The sequence below is a fragment of the Leptidea sinapis genome, chromosome 42, assembly GCF_905404315.1.
Source record: "Leptidea sinapis chromosome 42, ilLepSina1.1, whole genome shotgun sequence".
Lineage (NCBI taxonomy): Eukaryota > Metazoa > Arthropoda > Insecta > Lepidoptera > Pieridae > Leptidea > Leptidea sinapis.
In genome coordinates, this window is record NC_066306.1 from 3,759,339 (window position 1) to 3,780,317 (window position 20,979).

General features: G+C 35.3%; 2 protein-coding genes across 2 annotated transcripts; both read left to right on the top strand.

The window, feature by feature from the left end:
• Positions 1-315: 315 nt before the first annotated feature.
• On the top strand, positions 316-9,480 carry LOC126976795 (E3 ubiquitin-protein ligase MSL2). The gene is made up of 4 exons (XM_050825397.1): positions 316-1,132; positions 2,608-2,820; positions 3,096-3,267; positions 5,907-9,480. The coding sequence occupies exons 1-4, from the start codon at positions 410-412 to the stop codon at positions 6,104-6,106; spliced, it is 1,308 nt and encodes a 435-aa protein (XP_050681354.1). The 5' UTR covers positions 316-409; the 3' UTR covers positions 6,107-9,480.
• Positions 9,481-11,278: 1,798 nt separating this feature from the next.
• LOC126976715 (uncharacterized) lies at positions 11,279-19,511 on the top strand. The gene is made up of 4 exons (XM_050825216.1): positions 11,279-11,498; positions 13,404-13,551; positions 14,019-14,147; positions 19,390-19,511. The coding sequence occupies exons 1-4, from the start codon at positions 11,334-11,336 to the stop codon at positions 19,509-19,511; spliced, it is 564 nt and encodes a 187-aa protein (XP_050681173.1). The 5' UTR covers positions 11,279-11,333.
• Positions 19,512-20,979: the final 1,468 nt, after the last annotated feature.

Below are 20,979 nucleotides of genomic sequence, written 5' to 3' on the forward strand. Positions count from 1 at the left end.
TAATGAATTAATCTCTAGTAACAATTATTGTTATCTTTGGAATCGGTGTCCTCGCCTCTCGTCTCGTCACGTCCTGCTTGCGACACAAGCACATCTTACCTATAACCACTGACCTCTACTATTTAACCCTCCAAAATGTCTCTACGTTTGTTTTTAGCGGTACCAGTGCCTGTTATCGCTACAATGTACTCTGTGAAATAAAATGTTAGAATATCATGTGACGGCTATGACATTTGGCAGCCGACATAGTAGATGAATTTTGACATTGTCACTTTCAAAGTTTCATCTGTCATTTATTTAAATTTAAGACGAAGTCAGAAGTGTTTGCGGCTTTTTGCTAAGTTTTTGTTGTTTGTTGTAAATAAGTATTTACATTAATAATGTATACATTTAAGTAATTTTTTGATAAATGAAGATGAACGCTACCAGTTTATACGTTTCTACTTGTAGGTTAATCCTTTTAGCGAACGCATCGGACAAAAGTTCTTGGACAGACTTATTCCGTTTAGTTCCTTATTTACGACAATCCTTGTCTTGTACTGTTTGTGGAAATTTGTTAAAAGAACCATATACTCCAACTGATACAAGTTGTCAGCACCACGTATGTAAGACCTGCATAGGCGGAAGAAAGAAATTAAAACCTTCGTGTAGTTGGTGCAAAGATTACGAAAACTATTCAGAAAATTTACAACTTCGAATTCTACTTCAATGCTATAAAAAGCTGTGTTCGTATTTCATGGGAACTGATATATTCAAAATTTTAGTAAAAGAGGGCACCAAATCTGATGGAGTAAATGGTGGAGTGATGGCGAATTCCAGCTTGATTGATTTGATACGAGAGGCAGCCCAGTTCGAGGATGATTTTAAATGTAATGCAGGCTTGTCGAAATCCGCATACAGTATATTACCATGTGTTTATACAAATTCTGCTTCCACACAAACACAAGCTGCATCTTCAAGCAATATTGAAACTAGGTCTATTAAAACATCTCCGGACTCTAGAGCGATGTCAAATGGTTCTCCGATTTACTCTGTCATGTATGCAGCTAGTGGTAATAAAATTACTATTAAACGAAAAGCAACAGATGAAACTGAAGTTATTAAAAAAGAAACTGGTACTAGGGAAAGTAAGGTAAATATTTTTTTTTAATCATAAATAATCGTAGTGTGGTGCTGTAGTGGTGATAAAACTGCTCAATTATATTGACATTGTGCTTTCTTATTTAAGCAATGCTAGAATACTATTTAACTATAAGTTATGTCACACAAAAACGAAAGTTATAATATATTGCTTTTTTGTGAAGCTCTAAATATTATGCTATTAATTTTCATCCTCATAAAAAACAACAACCTCATAAGAACAAGTGACCAAAATGATCAAATGGTCCATCTATTGTTAAGTGATATTGCCGCCCCATAACATAGACTATATAATTTGTTATTCATCACAAAACAATCCAAGGTATAGTCTAGGGCAGTATAATTTACCAGTGGGAGGCTCCTTTGCACCGGATGCCGGCTAGATTATGGGTACCACAACGGCGCCTATTTCTGCCGTGAAGCAGTAATGTGTAAGCATTACTGTGTTTGGGTCTGAAGGGCGCCGTAGCTAGTGAAATTACTGGGCAAATGAGACTTAACATCTTATGTCTCAAGGTGACGAGCGCAATTGTGGTGCCGCTCAGAATTTTTTAATTTTTTCAAGAATCCTGAGCGGCACTGCATTGTAATGGGCAGGGCGTATCAATTACCATCAGCTGAACGTCCTGCTTGTTTCGTCCCTTATTATTAAAAAAAACAAAATCTAGTACAGTATATTATCACAATGGGTTATTTTAAATCAATTTCTGCTTGTTAATGTCTGAAAACTATTGTAATACAAATAAACAATCTATAAAAAAATATATAAACATATAAAAAAAGTTCCATTTACCTGCTTAGCCACTGATCTTATTTTGGCCACTACTACTTGTAATATTAAAGTTGTAACCACATAATTAATTTTGTTATATTTTGCCTTATTTTTCAAAGCAGCCGAGTGAATGAGACAAAACACACACATTTAACATTATATATAGCTAACTAGCTGACTCGACAGACATTGTTCTGTAGATAATAAAAAAATATTGATTTATAGGAATTTGCCAATAATATTTCAAAACATTAAGAATTATTTCGTAAAAAATGCTCCCTATTATAATGAAATTGTTTCACAGCGGAACTGTCAAACCGTGCGTCACTAAATTCTCTCACAGAAAACATGTCCATACAAAACAAATATTAGAAATAAAAATAATTATGGGTCCCAAATTGAAATAAAAACTATCCTAACCATCAAGTTGGACCAAACTGCACTGCCATGAAGTAATCCCCATTAAAATCCGATCATTTGTTTAGGAGTCCATCACTGACATATTTGTCATGTAACTTATATATATTAAGATTAATTGCAAAGAGGCTTAACAGTTACCATTTAAATTACAAAATATATCAGTACTAACAATAGTAACTGCACACATGTTTATTTTTAGTACATTTATGAGTAAAAAAATTGGCATGAAACCGGAAATTATAACTAATTTAACATATTTTGTCATTTTGTTGTAGCCAAGTCAACCTTTGGGATTTAAGAAGCCATCAACTAGGTCTCGTAATTCGTCCAGTAGCAAAAGAAAAGGATGCAGATGTGGAAATGCAACGGCAACACCTGGAAAGTTGACATGCTGTGGTCAGAGATGCCCTTGTTATGTGGAAAGTAAGCCCTGTACAGAATGTAAATGCAAAGGCTGTAGAAACCCTCATAGGCCTGACGGAATGAAAGTAAGTTGAATTATAAATTAAACCCAACAAAAATTAATAGAAGAAGACCTTATTTGGCAGATGTTGTGATATATGCCATATTCAACCTATGAACTATGTCATAGATGGTATAATAAATCTGTTTCTTGGAAACAATAACTTTTTTCTATTTTGTTTGTCTAAGCGTCTCTCTAATTTCTATTTTACAAATTACAAAAACCATTAATAAAAAGTTTCCCTAATTACAATGCTACTGAGAATGTTGAAAGTAATTTTTGTAAATTGTCTAATTTTAGGTGCGTCCACTTGTGCCTACTACGGATAGTGTACCAATAGCAATAAACACCAACCCTGATAGTTCACCCTCGTGTTCTGGTTCAATGGACAGTCTTGAAAATGACAATATCATGGATGGTATGGAGGACTCACTCAGGTTTACAGTTGATTATAAATCAGCAGATATTAAAGGTAAGATAATTTATTTTGAGTTGGAGTTTAAAGCAATAATAATCACAATCAATAAGATTTTATAATAGAATATCTGGACGACTGAGCCTTGCTCGGATTTTTAAGAATGTACAAAACTTGAAAAAAAAAATACTGTAGGACATCTGGATTCAAACCAGGGTCTTCTGCTTTCCAGATCACCCAATGTCCCATCTGAGCTATTATAGTCTTGTGTATATAATATATATATATATAAAACACGGATAAATTACATTTTTTAATATTGAAACCTAGCTAGGTCGAATTCTCGCCCCCTGAAACTACCTGTATACTAAATTTTATTAAAATCGTTGGAGCCGTTTCCGAGATTCAGAATATATATATATATATATATATATATATACAAGAATTGCTCATTTAAAGATATTAGATTATTATAAGTGAAATTAAGACACATTATGTATCATAAGATATATGAAACCTATTTGTGTTATAGGGATAATTATATTTTAAGTGTTGATACCGCAATAGGTAGACTTGTTGACTCACCAAAGTTTAATCCACATAACAGGGTACATTTTATCTCACAGATATAGAGATCTATCTCGATCGTTTCACAGGCAATGCTTTCTCTGGCAAGTCTCTGACAACGCCATCTCTATTTATGATATGCAACTTTTTTACTATGCCGCGTCGGCGCCTATACGCACCTAGGACGTAGTACGGTAGTTAGGTTCATTATAATTTATATTCAAATTCATATATGTTTATTAAAAATAGAATGTGACAGCACTTATTGAAAGTCAAAAATTACCACCCATTCCAAAACGAATGCCTCAGACCTGAGAAGAATGGACACAACAAACTCAGCGGGCTTTATTTTTGTCAAAAAAATATGTTTACAAAGTAATATTGTACAATTTAACTTATTATTTAATAGACTGAGGGTGGTCGCTCCATTCCTAATCTGTGGTATCATTAAGAAAGTCATTAATGTTATAGTAACCGTTACCACACAAACGTTTTTTCAACAATTCTTTTGAATAACGTAGTACTTTTGTTTTGAACATTATAGGGATCTTGTTGTAAAAGCATATACATCGCCCCACAAAAGACTTACTAACTCGACTCAGCCTTGTAGTAGGCATTATAAGTTTACGTCTGTTCCTGGTGTTAACGTTATGTTTATGTTTTACATAATCATATCTTTGTTTTCTTTAGGTAGTACAAATTCAATGACAGTTTCTAGCAAATTCACTTATGTGCCTATGTACTTACATAACAATATAAATATAAACAATATACCTATACAGCGTGGCGTTATAATCGCAACATTAAATGAACACACGGGTATAGCTACCTAACCTTAATCGTAAAAAAATAATTCTGTAATTTAAAGTAAATACCTAATTGAAATTTTAAAGTTTTCAAACAATCAAATTATATATTTAGGAAACAAAATGTTAACCATATTTACGTGGTGTCATAAGAGTGCACGAAATAAGTGTCAGTACCTACGCTAGCGCGCGGCTACTAGATTACTTACAGGATGGTGTCATAAGAGTGCACGAAATAAGTGTCAGTACCTACGCTAGCGCGCGGCTACTAGATTACTTACATGGTGGTGTCATAAGAGTGCACGAAATAAGTGTCAGTACCTACGCTAGCGCGCGGCTACTAGATTACTTACAGGCTGGTGTCATAAGAGTGCACGAAATAAGTGTCAGTACCTACGCTAGCGCGCGGCTACTAGATTACTTACAGGGTGGTGTCATAAGAATGCACGAAATAAGTGTCAGTACCTACGCTAGCGCGCGGCTACTAGATTACTTACAGGTTGGTGTCATAAGAGTGCACGAAATAAGTGTCAGTACCTACGCTAGCGCGCGGCTACTAGATTACTTACAGGCTGGTGTCATAAGAGTGCCGAAATAAGTGTCAGTACCTACGCTAGCGCGCGGCTACTAGATTACTTACAGGCTGGTGTCATAAGAGTGCACGAAATAAGTGTCAGTACCTACGCTAGCGCGCGGCTACTAGATTACTTACAGGGTGGTGTCATAAGAATGCACGAAATAAGTGTCAGTACCTACGCTAGCGCGCGGCTACTAGATTACTTACAGGCTGGTGTCATAAGAGTGCACGAAATAAGTGTCAGTACCTACGCTAGCGCGCGGCTACTAGATTACTTACAGGGTGGTGTCATAAGAGTGCACGAAATAAGTGTCAGTACCTACGCTAGCGCGCGGCTACTAGATTACTTACAGGCTGGTGTCATAAGAGTGCACGAAATAAGTGTCAGTACCTACGCTAGCGCGCGGCTACTAGATTACTTACATGGTGGTGTCATAAGAGTGCACGAAATAAGTGTCAGTACCTACGCTAGCGCGCGGCTACTAGATTACTAACAGGCTGGTGTCATAAGAGTGCACGAAATAAGTGTCAGTACCTACGCTAGCGCGCGGCTACTAGATTACTTACAGGATGTTCCGAAATTATATCTGATTTTTTTATTTTATTTTTTAAATTTTTTATTTATGGTAGCAAGTAGTTCTACCTGTGTTTATTTAATGTCGCCATTGCAGCGTCACGCTGTAAGTATATAAATATGAATGATTTTAGACATCTTTTGATTAAATTTCAATATTTCTTTCCTATAGTTTTTTCAAGTGAACTCCAAGATTTAACACCATCCTTGCCGGCAATTCTCATGGATGACAACTTAACAGTGTCTCCGGAAGATGACGTGAGTTCGCCACGTGATTATACACTGTCACCCAGAGACACTATAGACACAGAGGTGTCACCACAGTCTCTGGGTATGCCAGAGATGCCAAGTGATATTGAGGTGGATATATGACAACAACTTTCTCTAGCAGGTGACTAGAAAATATTAATAAACTTTCACAGTGAGTGTTGTACAAACTCTGACCGGACTCTTGGTGTGGTCGCTAGTCACATTGTCCACATCGAAATACAAGTGTGTGTCTTAGTTGTTAGTTATTAATTCGTAAGTATTACTTCCTCAATGTAATGTAAATAAATAATTTATTAATTATTGGGAGTAGGTTGATAATAAATAAACAGGCTTGTAGTAAGACGGAATTACAGATAACGCGCGAGTTGAGTGCAGAGTTCAGAAATGCGATAGTGATGTGACCTTATTATAATTGTGACGATAATCATGAGGGTGTCGATAAATTTAATATTTTTTTTATATGGAAGAGGGGGCAAACGGCACAAGGAATGGCGAGAGGTGAGGCAACCGCCCATGGACATCCGCAACAACAGGTGTCAAGAGATGCGTTGTCGGCCTTTAAGGTGGGAGTATGCTCTTCTCTTGAAGGTCCCTAAGTCGTATCGGTTCGGGAAAACCGCAGCCGGTAATTGATTCCACAAAGTGGCTGTGCGAGGTAAGAAATTACTTGCAAAACGCGCGGTTGTGGAATGCCAGACGTCAAAGTGATGCGGGTGGTAGTTTACACGTAATGTCCGTTGGTGGAATTCGGCCTCTGGAATCAACCCGAACAGCTTATATCAGCACTCCCCATGATAAATGCGGTAGAAGATGCAGAAAGAACCCACATCTCTACGCAACGCCAAAGAATCAAGCCGATCGGAGATGACTTGATCGTCGATGATTCGAGCCGCTCTTCGTTGTACCCGCCCAGAGGTGGGAACCATGTGAGGCCGGAATAAAGAATGAACGATGAATTTTTCCTAATAATTAATTTTTTTTTTCTGCCATTATTCAAAACGTGTCTAAAATAATTTTCGCCTTGTCTCGTGCGCCTTTTTCGTTTTTTTGGAGCGGGATCTGATGGACTCAAATCATTAAAAAAAATAACATGGGATCACAAATTTAGTTTTATCGCAATGATACGGTAAGCGACTACGACACAACACTACACTGCAGGCGCGCGAGACGAGGCGTGCGGAAGGCGGGGGGAGATACTCCCGCTCTTTACCACAGACGCCGACTGCATTCAACTCGCGCGATGACTGTACTTGCATTGTTAATAGTTATTTATGCAACTGTTGTGTAATAAGGGGCATTAAAACACGAAGGTGGATTTATCTCACGAATGTGATAATAGTATCACATGAGTGTTTTAATACCTAATTATCAACAGTTGCATACAAGACTTTATCTACACCCAAAATATGAATCCTCTAAAAGATTCTGAAACAGTTAGCTTACTGCTAACATTAAAACAGCCAGTCCTAGTAGTAACCTAATATCCTCCATTACTGATTATATACAAATAAACTAAGTATTAATGAAACAATTATTTATTTTAGTAGTAATTTACATTTTGTATAGTGCAATACTTAAAATTCACTTGAATATTATGTTCTTTTGGAAATTAATCTCTCATTTTTTTGTAAACAAAACAATAAAAATATCGAAGAAAAATGGCGGGGATTCGAATAACCTACTTTTTTTTACGGCGCGCGAAATGTTCTTTTTTTTTTAATTCATATAGATGCCACGCATCGAGCAATAAGAATGTGGCTGTCTGTCAAAACTCCTTGAGCATGAAGGGAATGAAAAAAAAATAGGAGTGTTGTTATGAAATTCAGTACAACATTACAACACTCGTTTGGATGATGTAATGGTTATTAGAACATTGGGTGTTTGAATGTTGGCAATAAGCTAACTGTTTCAGAATCTTTAATAGAGGATTTAAAGCATGGGTGTAGATAAAAATAAATACTATATTCTGTTTTTTTTTTTATTACGTGTTGTAATATTAGATATGTGATGAATTTTTGTACAATGTACATATTCAATGTAAGTAATTGAGACTGTGAAAATATTGAATTTTAGTTTTGATAAGCATAATATTCATCGTTGTTGAGGCTACCAACATAAGTATTTTTTTTTCAGTTAGAACAAGGTCTGTGTCATTATTTGGGTTATTCTATAGTTTTTGTAGTTAGTTGTCTACATCACAATAATAATATTGAACAGTGCTGTTTAAATTTTACAGTTAAATTAGTGTTTAACAAGAATGTGATCTTATAGTATGTAAGAAAAATTAAAATTTGCCATTCATGCCACCCTTAGTAAGGCACATATTGTAATTAATTATCTAATATAATATAAAATGGAAAAAGGACTCAATTAATTGCCCTATTTGTAAATTTTAATGGCCAAAAACTTAAAGTTGGAATATTTTTATACTTACACTTAACAAGTGATATATATATATATATACCTAGGTATAAATGTAATTCTGTTATTTTTTTTTATATTTATACTAACGATGTTTTATAACTCGACTTATTATGTATATGTTTTCATTTAACTCCAAACTTTGCATTATTTTATATTATAAAGTCGCGATATTTTTATCTAGCCAATTATTGTATTGTGCAAAATCAAAAATTCAAATGTAAAATTGATTAAAAACAGTACCTAGGCAATATTTTTCTTATAATATGCATATCACCAAGCATGGTTTTCGACTAGATGATTAGAAATGTAACAATTTTGATGTGTTATTTTTTTTATAGAATAACAAACACTAAATGTGTGTTAATTATTGCCAATTTTTATCATGAAAGACAATATCAAGAGGTATAAACTAGAGGTACCTGATAACTGTACTTCTATAAGCAATAATATTTTAATTGTTGATTACATGTACAATTGTTTTAATGAAAATAAGGGACGAGACTAGCAGGAAGTTCAGCTGACGGTAATTGATACGCCCGCCCATTACAATACAGTGCGCTCTAGATTCTTGAAAATCCCCAAAAATTCTGAGCGGCACTACAACTGCTCTCGTCACCTTGAGACATAAGATGTTAAGTCTCATTTGCCCAGTAATTTCACTAGCTACGGCGCCCTTCAGACGGAAACACAGTAATGCTTTCACATTACTGCTTCACGGCAGAAATAGGCGCCGTTGTGGTACCCATTAACTAGCCGGCATCCTGTGCAAAGGAGCCTCCCACTCGTATACCATGTCTGATCATTGCAATATTTTGATGTTATATAAAATAATAAATTTCGGGCCTTATAAATGATAATCTATTAAAAATTTTACTTATTAACTTTATTCACGTTTTAGATGAAACTTTAATGTTCGTGATATTTAAGCACTCAAGTACAAAAAACTTATTGGGCTATTTGCCTTAGTATGTAATATTAATTATTGTAATACCTATAATTTTAACATTGAAATTGTTGCATGAATAAAAATCAAACTTATTTTTGTTATGAAAGCCTTTTATTTATAGAACCACAAGTATCATAAACAAAATTAAATATTATGTTTCATTTCATCATATAAAAAATTATGTTAACATTATTGATTCATGTCTTAGTAAGTATGTAAGAAAAGTACGACAAACTAGATTATTCAATTGTATCATTTGAAGAATTCCATAAACGATCAAATTCACAGCGCAATGTTGCAATTAACTGGGAATCCGAAGAAATTATTGTCAGATCTCGGGAGCAATTTACCCTTCCCAATTCATAATCCAATGACCCTAATATTGCAACAGCATCATTGGTATTCAAACCATCCGCATCAATCAATAGAAACTCGTATTCCATTTTGACTTTACCCTTAATAATTTTCACCTCTATGCCTTCCTGAGCTAAATACTCAATATCGCATACATCCTTAACGTTCTGAACACAAATCCGTATTTTCGCTTTATTTCGTTGTTTCACTCCGATCAGACAATTTGCAATGGTATCACTTTCGAGGTTCGGCGCGCAAAAGTCTATTGTTAGACAGGCCAAATTGATCATATAATAAATACATGTCAAATTATTTAAACCTACTTCCTGTTTGATTTTGTGGTCGTCATCTCCATACACCAAGATTTCATTAATTGTTTCACTTTGCCGTTGTCTAGTAACTTTCTTCAAAGCGTTTGAAATTGTATCACCAATAGAGGATATCCACCCAAAAACATTCATTTTCACTATTTTTCTGTTTATATCTTTCTCCCGAATTGGAATTAAGTTGTTTCTCGTAATTAAGAGATCTTTTTGCGCGGCGACTGTCTACTAAAGCCCTTTTCGCAAGGCTTTAGTTAAGCGGCACTAAGCGGTGTGTAGGTACTATTCGTTTAAAAATAATTCGCACTTATCGGATATATCAAAGTACCCTCACTATTGTATGTTCGAAAAAATGTACATGACCAAAGAGAATATATTATTGACGAATAGGTACACAGTGATTTGTCAAGTCAAGTCATGCTTTAATTTATTTAGTGGCACGGAAAGCAAGGCCAAAAGCCTTACTTACCTAATACATGGTTATATGATAGATTATTTAAATAACTATTAGGAACATAAACACGCATTTTGTTTAAAAATGTGTAGGTACCTACATTTGAGCATGCATTACTACTAATACTAATTGTCTTAATAATAATAGTAGCAATAAAACTCCCAATAAGATAAAATTATGTTAAAATATAATATTTGCTTGTGGATATTCCACTTAATAATAATCTGAAAAATAATTATTCTACGTGGCCAAATGCAGACGAGTCCCATTTCGTAAAAGGTTGAACTTTAATGAGATGTGGCAAGGTTAGATGAGGTATCATGGCCACTCTTTTAAATCTCGACGATCCAGATGCCGCTGCTGACGCTGTTGTTGATGTGGGACTGCAAGGTATGAAACTCTTCATCCCATCTCCCTTGATGCGTTTCAGTTTCAGGCCACAACCTTGGCTTGAATCGTGGTCCTGTTTAACTCTAACGTTTAGTAAGTATGTGTTTTTACGATTTATTTTAAGATCCATATTTCAGTTGGCGTCTCAATCCGTCATCCACGATTTACGTCGGTTAACTTTATTAGTTTAAATTAAAGGATATCTTAAATGGAGTTTATAGCTAGCACCGTTATTTTAAACGAATGATTGTAAGTAATTCATAGTCCTGTGGACGCAGTTAAATTTAAATTTAACCTCGTACTTTTTGGACACACAAACAAAATTATGTTGGTTGCTATGACAAATTTATACTGACATTTATATTTTGACTTCTATTTCTAATACATATTTGAGTGTATTAATAGTATTTTATTAAGTTGAATATTTTTTTAGTAAAAATGTCTCACTGTGTATCACGAAAATCAAAACCCATTGATGTATCTCGAGCACCAGTTTCTTTAGAAGCTTCAGGAGATCGTGATACAGACAAGAAACACAGAAGCAAAAATAGAAATAAGATACCTAAAGAACTTCGTAATGACCTTGAAAATGCTCTAGTTAACGTTAGTACGACCCGTTTTCTATTTATATAGAACTAGCTGTTCCCGCCCGCTTCGCTGGTCGAATTTTAAAAGGAAGAAACGTTGTCATAAACCGTAGTCATAAACCATCTAGGATAAATTTCGCGTCGAATGGTTTTTCAAAGTTGTTGCGATACGATCAGTGCTTTAGGCGTGAAAGAGCCTAAAACAAAGACCATTTTCAAAATAGATACATAATTATATATATATATAGAAGACGTAGGAATTTTTCAATAAAAGTGCATAATGTTTTGACAAATTTATATTCTACAGATTATAATATAGGTATTTTATTAACAAACGAAGTCTCAATTTTAATAGCAGCCTAACTACACGGACGAGTAAAAAAAGAAGGACCCCGTGTTACCTAACATAACAGTGAGGCACCAAAACAAGCCGGTAAACGTCTAAATACATAGCCCCACGCATACACTTACACTAATATAAGCCGATCGGCCGCCATTATGAGATTTGCCATCGTCTGTGACAGATCAGTTTGCGTCGCAATAAAATATTTTAAAAATGCCGACGTGGGTAGTGAAAAAGTGTAAAAACAATACTATAAAAGTATTTGTGGATATATGATTATTAAAGGGAGATAAAATTGTGTAACTGGTATACACCGTAACCGCACACACACTAGCATAAAGGTGCTTCACTTGCTAATATCACGGCGCGGAGTCCTTCTTTTTTTAGTAGTCCGTGCCTAACTATAGGTACATTCTTGCAGTGCAGTTCAATTTTACTGTTGGGTTCCTGTTTGAAGAGACCAACACGCTTCACACTTCTAGTTTAAGGTTCATATTACAGAAGGCGTATAAATATGTGATCTATTTTATGCACTATTATAAAGACAGTGACAAAATGCATTTCAGCACGGATTATGTATGCATTAATACCTCGTGGAATACGGAGTTAAAGTTACAAGCTAACGTTCATTAATGAAAGACATAAACCATATGCTCGATGGTCTCAATACAGCTTCACAAGGAGTAGGTGTCAAAATGCACATCTCGCACCTACACCCGTAACAGTTGGGAACTGTACTCTTGAAATTGTTGACGACTACATTGGACAAATAATCCAGTAAAGCAGGTCCAATTTCGCGAAATAGGTTACTCATCGAATCCAATACGGATGGGGCCGCGTTCGGAAGGCTCCTTAAAATCTTCTCATCCCAAATACCTCAGTATCACATACGGAACGCAGACGTGGTCGTTAACTATGGGCCCGATGAGAAAGTTCATGGTCGCTCAAGAGAGGACTATGTTCGAAGTGTCCCTGCGAGAGCGAATCAGAAATGAGGATATCCGTAGGAGAACCAGAGTCACCGACAAGCCCAGATGATTGCAAAACTGAAGTAATGAAGTTTGAACTCGTTTATGGCCGTTGGGACAGTACAGACCGCGAAAGGCAACCGCGTTACGGATGCCCCCCACAAGATGGATCGACGTTTTGGTCAAGATCGCCGAAGTAGGTTGGATGGGGGTAGTGCAGGACCTATCGTAGTGGAGATCTTTGGGGGAGGCATTTGTCCAGCAGTGGACGTCTTCCGGCTGATGTCATGATAATGATGACATTCATTCATTACATTAAACATCACTGTACAATAGAATGTTACGCCTTACGTATTTTTAGGAGCAAAGTTTTGCTTATATCTTTCTTGCAAATATGCTATCTTGTGCGTCCTTGCCATACGATACAATGCCCTTTCTACTCATCTCGTACTGAATGTATCGGAGTGTTTAATATCAAAATGACGGATACTTCTCGTTTGATTGTTAAAAAGTTATTTATGTAAATTTACTGATTAGCCAAGGTTCTTTCGGTATCTGTGTAGCGTTTCGTGTGAATATTTCATTATGAAATTATATTTTGTAATTTTAGCTGTGTGATATTTGGTTTGAAGAAATAAAGCCGACTTTAGTCCGAAACAACATAAAACTGCATTGGAACGAAGACAAGCCGAGTGGTGACGGCAACCCTCTGGCTGGAGGCTTGGAGTCCGAAGCAGGATGCACACATCTTGATCCAGGTGCTGACAACTATGTAAGAGCCCGTCTCTTACATCATACATACTTACAGCCTGATTAGCCTTATCTGATATTATACATATAAATCAGTCGTAGCTTATGGTTTTATTTATTTATTATTTTACGACAGTAAGGAACGAGACGAACAGTACGTTCAGCTGATGGTCATTGATGCACCCTTCCCATTACAATGCAGTGCCGCTTAGGATTCTTGAAAAACCCAAAAATTCTAAGCGGCACTACAGTTGCGTTGGTCACCTTGAGAGTTTATGTTTTTGTTGTAAAACTTAGTTTTATTAAACTCAGTTTGAAGTCTAGTTGGTGAAATCGGTTCTGAGCTGGTCCCCATATTATTACGCGGTGGATTACGAGTTGACTTCTAGTACCTTCTTATTTAGATTTCTATGATCGTATACTTATGGAATATTATCAATTTAACCACTAACTAAACTAGATGTTATATCTGCAGCATCAACAGTCGATAAATGTGCATTGTGCCGATTGTTGTTCAACGCAGCAAACAGCATCGAGAGCGCGGTGTCGCAAGCAGCGGCGGCGCCGAAATGTGCCTCATCGCCATCCATCGGCTTCATCGCTGGTATTATTTATAATCCTTTTAGTGGTCACTAGTGGTTGTGATTTTATAAAGCCTGTGTGATCTTCAGTTATATTAGTCTATAGCAGGGGTGGGACAGACGCCTTAAAGTGACGTTTTCAGAAGACTGTAGTGCCATCTGTTAGTTGGCCCGAAAATGAAAGCTTTGTCACTCGCTTTAAACCCTTTCAACTTTTCTTTATTTGTGTTACTGCCCACTGGTCATAAAATGGCGGCTACTTCTAGTGTTAGCGCATGTATGTAGCTCTCGTGTTCCATTTTGCATATTTACACTACTAAATCTATCCCTTATGTTCTATGTTGTGGCAAAATTAAATAACTCTACGTGCAATTGCAACATGGTAAAAAATTGCAATACCTACATTAAAAAGTAGAGTTAGTTATTTAATTGCGTCACAACATTAAAAATGAATTTTATAATTTCGAGCTTATATATAGTTATTTTCGGGGCCAATCTCCAGATGGGGCTAGTTTTCAAATAGACAGCTCTCTTTTCCCTATATATTACTATACTCTTTGGTCTATAGTAAGGGTAGCAGTCAGATGAGGAAAGCGAAGAAAATAAATTCAAATGTGTAGAATGCATGGTAGACTCACAGACTTAATCAAATCAATTTAAATCAAAATCACTTTATTCATATAGGTCATGGAAATGACACTTAAGAATGTCAAAAATAATATTTTCTTATTGAATCTACTGCTACTTCGTAAAGGGTTGAACTAATCACCTGACAGCCCGTACATACGTGGACAATTTTGATATGTCAACGTGTGGGTTTGCTAATAGTGGTCTAAAATTCTAAATAATATGGAGCTAATCACAGACAAGTAAAAAAAGAACACCTTACATAACAGTAAAGCACCAAAACAAGCGGGTAAACGAGTAACCAGGTACACTCTTACACTAATACAAGCCGATCGGCCGCCATTATGAGATTTGCCATCGTCTGTGACAGATCAGTTTGAGTTTAAAAACGATACTGTAAAAAAATTTGTGGCCATATATGCTTATCTTATATCTTTAAACGTGCAATTCTTGTATATATATATATATATATATATATATATATATATATATATAATCTGAATCTCGGAAACGGCTCCAACGATTTTCATAAAATTAAGTATGCAGGGGATTTCGGGGATGATAAATCGATCTAGCTAGGTTTCAATTAAAAAAATGGTTTTATCCATGTTTGAATGAGAAACAGCTACAATAACATTAGAATACAAAGGTAAATTTCGCCACTATATACAAGACTATTATAGCTCAGATGGGACATTGGGTGATCCGGAAAGCAGAAAACCCCGGTTCGAATCCAGATATCCTATTAGTTTTTTTTTGTTCAAGTTTTGTACATTCTTAAAAATCCGAGCAAGGACGACCGAGCGTCCGGATATTGCTTATTTAAGGGAGAAAAAATTGTGTTACTAGTATACCCTGTAACCGCACACACACTAGCATAAAGGTGTTTCACTTGCTAATATCACGGCGCGGAGTCCTTCTTTTTTTACTCGTCCGTGGGAGCTAATATCAAGCGTGGCTGACTGTTTTCGACTTCTCAATCAAAATCGGTTACATTAATAATACAATGGCTTACGTTTTCAATCTTGATACACTCCATTTCAGATTTTCTTCTCTTCTCATTCTTTATTTGTCTACACGCTGCTTTATTGTAAGTAAGGTGTGGGCTGCGCTAATGTCACATTTGACAAGAGACATTGTACTGACTAGATTATATTAATATAGAGATTATATATGAAGAAATGATATATATACAGGTGGTCCCAAAATTCAACATGAAGCTGAAACCAGACGATAGGATAGATGGTAAACATCACCAGAAAAATCTGAAAAAAATCCATCCCAAGTTCTTTAGATTTTAGCTAAGCTTTCATTTAAGATTAGTAAACTGGTAAACTGCATTCGCATAAAATCGGATTACTTCAAGATTTTTATTTTTTAACCATATTTTTTTAGTAACCCAACAAGTGTTTTACCATTTTGGAATCCTGGTTAAAGGCGCCAACTTTTGATGGCCACGGCACTCTACTATATTTTTTTCAGGAGGCTCTGTCAAAGTCGAGATATTTTGAAAATGTTGAATTCATAGGTCAACCAAAAGAGGTTATTTAAAAAAAAAATGGGGCAATTGTATTATTATTTTTTATTGTGATTAAAGATATGTTATTTAAGATTATGGTGACATGTTTGAAATGGACAAAAATAAAAAACATTAACCATAATAACATAATAACCAAAAACGGTTAAAAAATGGACAAAATTTGCTTTTTTTGTTTACTGACCATATATTCTAAGGAAAATGGGATGGATATTTTTTCTGATTTTTACGATGATGTTTACCATCTAACCAATCATCCTGTTCTTGGCTTGACGTTGAATTTTGGGACAACCTGTATTAAATCTCAGTCTGTATAAATAGACAATAAATTATTAAAATGTGATTTTATACATAAGTTTAAAAGTTTTCGGAATAGTTAGATTAACAAGGCTTGTTATTCAGTGTGGTTTTTTGTTCACAGAGTGAAAGCAATAATGCAGTTATTAAAAGAAAGCTACGAAAGAGGCGCAAACCAAAACCACAAACAGGAAATTCAAAACCCTTAATTCCCAGACTGTGTCACACGCTGAATTTTGCACCCGGAGTACAACAGCCTGCCCTTCTGTCAGATCGCCTTAAACAAAGATCTAGAAATGTCAGTACTGTTTAAATACGTCTTCTATCTTTTTTTGTGAAAATAAGGCAAGAGACAAGCAGGACGTTCACCTAATGGTAATAAATACGCCCTCCCCAATACAATGCAGTGCCGCTCTGGATTCTTGAAAAACCCAAAAAATTCTGAGCGGCACTACAACTGCGCTTGTCACCTTGAGACATAAGATGTTAAGTTTCAATTTCACTAGCTACGGCGCCCTTCAGATCGAAACATAGTAATGCTTACCACATTACTGCTTCACGGCAGAAATAGGCACCATAATCTAGCCGGCATCCTGTGCAAAGGAGCCTTCCACTGGTTCTATACTTCTGGTGGTTCTATCTGTAACTAGAGTTTGCACATAAATAAAGACCCCGTGAGAGGCAGAGGATGTCGTTAAAGAAACTGTCAGATTTTCTATCAAACGATAAAAAAAAATATCTCTTGCACCACTACAAACAGTGATAATAACTATATCGTATCCAGTTTGAGCATGAGATGACGTGGTGTACATAAAAACATTTTATAAGCATAAAATTTTGTGAATTTATCAGTCGAACTTAAAAGTTTTTGCTATACTTTAGCTCCAGGGGTTAATGATTATTGTTTTTGTCACTCAATCATGTTTTTACTTTAAAGCCATTTGACTCTAAAAATAAAGTACTTATAGTGAAAAATTTGAGTTAAAGATCTATAAAAGCTGTAGGTGTTTCAAAATGATCCGCATTTCACGCAATCTTTATAGCTACCCTGTACTTCTTCGGGGCGTAAAAGGAATAGGGGAGTCCCAAGCCCTCTGGCTTTGAGTATGGTAAGAGGTGGCATACCTAGAGGTCCACCAGTTGATTAACGACTGACAGTATATCGGCTGGTGATCTTCTGGTATTTCTAACACATATATAGGTGGCGGCTACCGAAAGCAAGAGGCTTTGGATATAGCGAAGTGCTTAGGTCGTGTAGCGGACAGGGCGCTTCTCTTAAAACTGTCATCATTTGATTAAACATCATTTCCCGAGAGTTTATGTACGACATGGTTGCCTTAAAAAAGTGCTTTTCCTCCTTTCACACCATCACCGGCAACGCTCCTGTAATTCCTTTGTTGTTGCAGGAGAATGTATAATATAATTTTTATTATAAAATAATTGTCATCATGTACATACCTGTTTTAAAACAGAATATTTTCTATGTTTCCTAGATGGTAAAAATAAGCAATCAAGCTCCTACCCGAAGACCCGATACAGTAGACAAGTGCATTCAAACGAAGAAATATGTTAAAAAAAATGAAGCGAAACCTTGTAAGGTTGCCAGTAATAAGTTATTTTCTCATGAAATTAAATTATCAAGTGAAACGCAGACTCTATTTAAAGAAGTAAGTTTTTTTAATGTCAATAAGGGTCGAGACGAGCAAGACTTTCAGCTGATGGTAATTGATATATCTTGCCCATTACAATGTAGTGCCGCTCAGAATTGTAGGAAATCCCAAAAATTCTGAGCGGCACTACTACTTACGAAACAATCTGACCACTGGGTCGCGACAGTTGGATTTTACTAGTTTGCGCGAAACACTTATTTATTTAAAAAAAAAATATCTTACGCCCTTTATCTATCTGCGAGTGAAAATCCTGTCAAAGTCCTAACATTTCACAGATTAGCCGAAACTAACAAACAGACAAAACTGGTTAATAATTGGATCTCTGGTATATGTTCCAGGCGTATAAACATTCATATGCAATTAGTTATCTTATTATCTTGATTTTAAGTTATTTGTAGAGTGGTATTTAGGCTAAATGTTTTTTTGGAAAGTACCTACACATAATAGAATTACCACAAAAATAGCTTTCGTAATAAACGCTATAGCAACATGATTATCATAAAAACATACGTTAGACTGTGACACCCCGAAGATCTGTACACAGGACTAATAGTAGATAGAGATTTTAATTATGTATTATGATTAAATAATCATAGAAGTAACGATTGACATTTTAACGGATTGAAATATACACAACATCAGGCAATCTTCAGATTACACGAAGGGGTGATCTTGTGAAGTTTAACAGTTATCGGATCAACAGATTATGTTTTTGTTTTCTGTCAAAGACACTAGTAAATGTGGCATTGTTACAGTAGGTATAGACCTACTGTAACAATGGCATTGTGAACTGTGTCCTTAGATAGTATGATATGTAATTTAAATAAATAATAAATATAACAATAAATCGAAAGATTAAGACTTCATTCGATATTCGTCTTTAGAAACAAACAAAAATAAATAACAAGAATTAAAAAACAAAAACTATTTCTATTTACCAATTATTTAAGGCTTTGAATGAGAGAATGTAAGGTATTCCGCGGTGCCTATATGGCAGGAAGTTGTGTTCACGAAATATTTTACACATTGTATTTACACATAAGGAAAGGGAGAAAAAGTTATGGCAATCGCCGTTGAAGACCGAGACGCTAATGGTTACGATTTTTCAGGACTTAATTGAGATCATATGCGCAGAACAGAAGAAGAGAATGCACATGTTACAAAATAATCCGTATGGAGATGAATTACCATCTATGATGAATCTACTGTCAATTAACAAAACGTCGCCGAAACATAAAATCAAACCGTGGAAATGACAGCGATATATTTCAGGACATTTAGCGAAGTGAAAATTAGGAAAATTCTATGTATTTATTGGGAAAAATTACTTTTTTAGAACTGGTTATTCAAGTGTGTATAGGTAACTCTCTACTTCGGTTCTAAATAAACAATATTTGCAGAGTAAGAGAGAAAATTTGCAGAGTCTTTAATTATTTATTCAATTTTATCTCATAATGTTATTAGTGTTCAGCTGATTGAAGTCTCGAAGTCCTTTTGTTACTAATTTTTATGTATTCAAGAATAGGTTTTCCAGGTCCTTCAAAGCTTGAGCAATCATGTAATATTCAAAAGAAAACTCCTATTGTATTTATATTTTTATTGTATTATGTAAATACATATGCATTCGATTTTTGGCAATAGTAGTGAACAAACTTTACAATGTTTAGTGTAACAACCTTTTAAAAAAGGCCGAAAACAAAAGAAGATGAAGGATTCTTTTCTCAGCAAGTGAGCATAAAAGGGTTATCCTTGCTGGTTTTATGCAGCAAAGGCAAAATTTTTGAGTGAGAGAACTGGCAATATTATTTTCGTCTTAATCTGAACGGGATAGATACGCGTAATTGTAAAGAAGCGTTTGATTTAATATCGCAAAGAAGTTCTGATAAATCATATACTTAATAAAAAAGTTAAAACTTACAAAACAGACTTCAAATATGGCGAATTGTTGAAGAATGATTAAAGATATCTAGATAAAATACAAAACATTATATTTCCAATTTTTCAAACCAATAGAGCTTGTATCATCATCGGCGAAGAGAATTTTGATAGAAGAATAAGAAACAGTAACAGTACGCTCGTCTCTCGGGTCTTGCTTTGCCAACGCTACGGTAGGTTTGCTGCGAGTAGTAGTTCGAAATGAAAGTATCAGATTTTTATCAAGGTTGGATCATGCTCACGACGCTCATAGCTTTATGGCAAAATACATTAGTGCCTTGATATATTATGTCTATTTTCTATCGAAGTAGATGTTAATTTTTAGAAAACTGACATATAGCCCTCGTATCGTGCTGGTAGTTTTTTATGAAATCGTAAGTGCCTTATCATACATACTTAGCTCTTACCTGGAATCCGGTGCAGGCGTTGCGACCGAAGTACTGACAGTAGGTGGGTAAGAAAGACTGACAATTCTAAAAACTTGCCAGTATGTATGACAAGGTTCTGGCGGTGCATTTTTTAATAAAGACATGTACTTCCTTTTTAAGTTAAGATTTGGCTTTATTTTTGTTACAAATAAATATTTTATTCTTAGTCTTGGTGTTTTTTTCTATTAGCAGGATTGATTGCTGCCTGACCCCGTAAACAGTTAGTGTATTAGGCACACATGCGTATTAAACTCGTATAAAAAACATACAATACATTTTGATATCACAGCGGAGTGTTTGAAATGAGTGTCACGGAATTCTTTCTACAAAATTAAACAAACAACCCCTGCGTATCTATGGG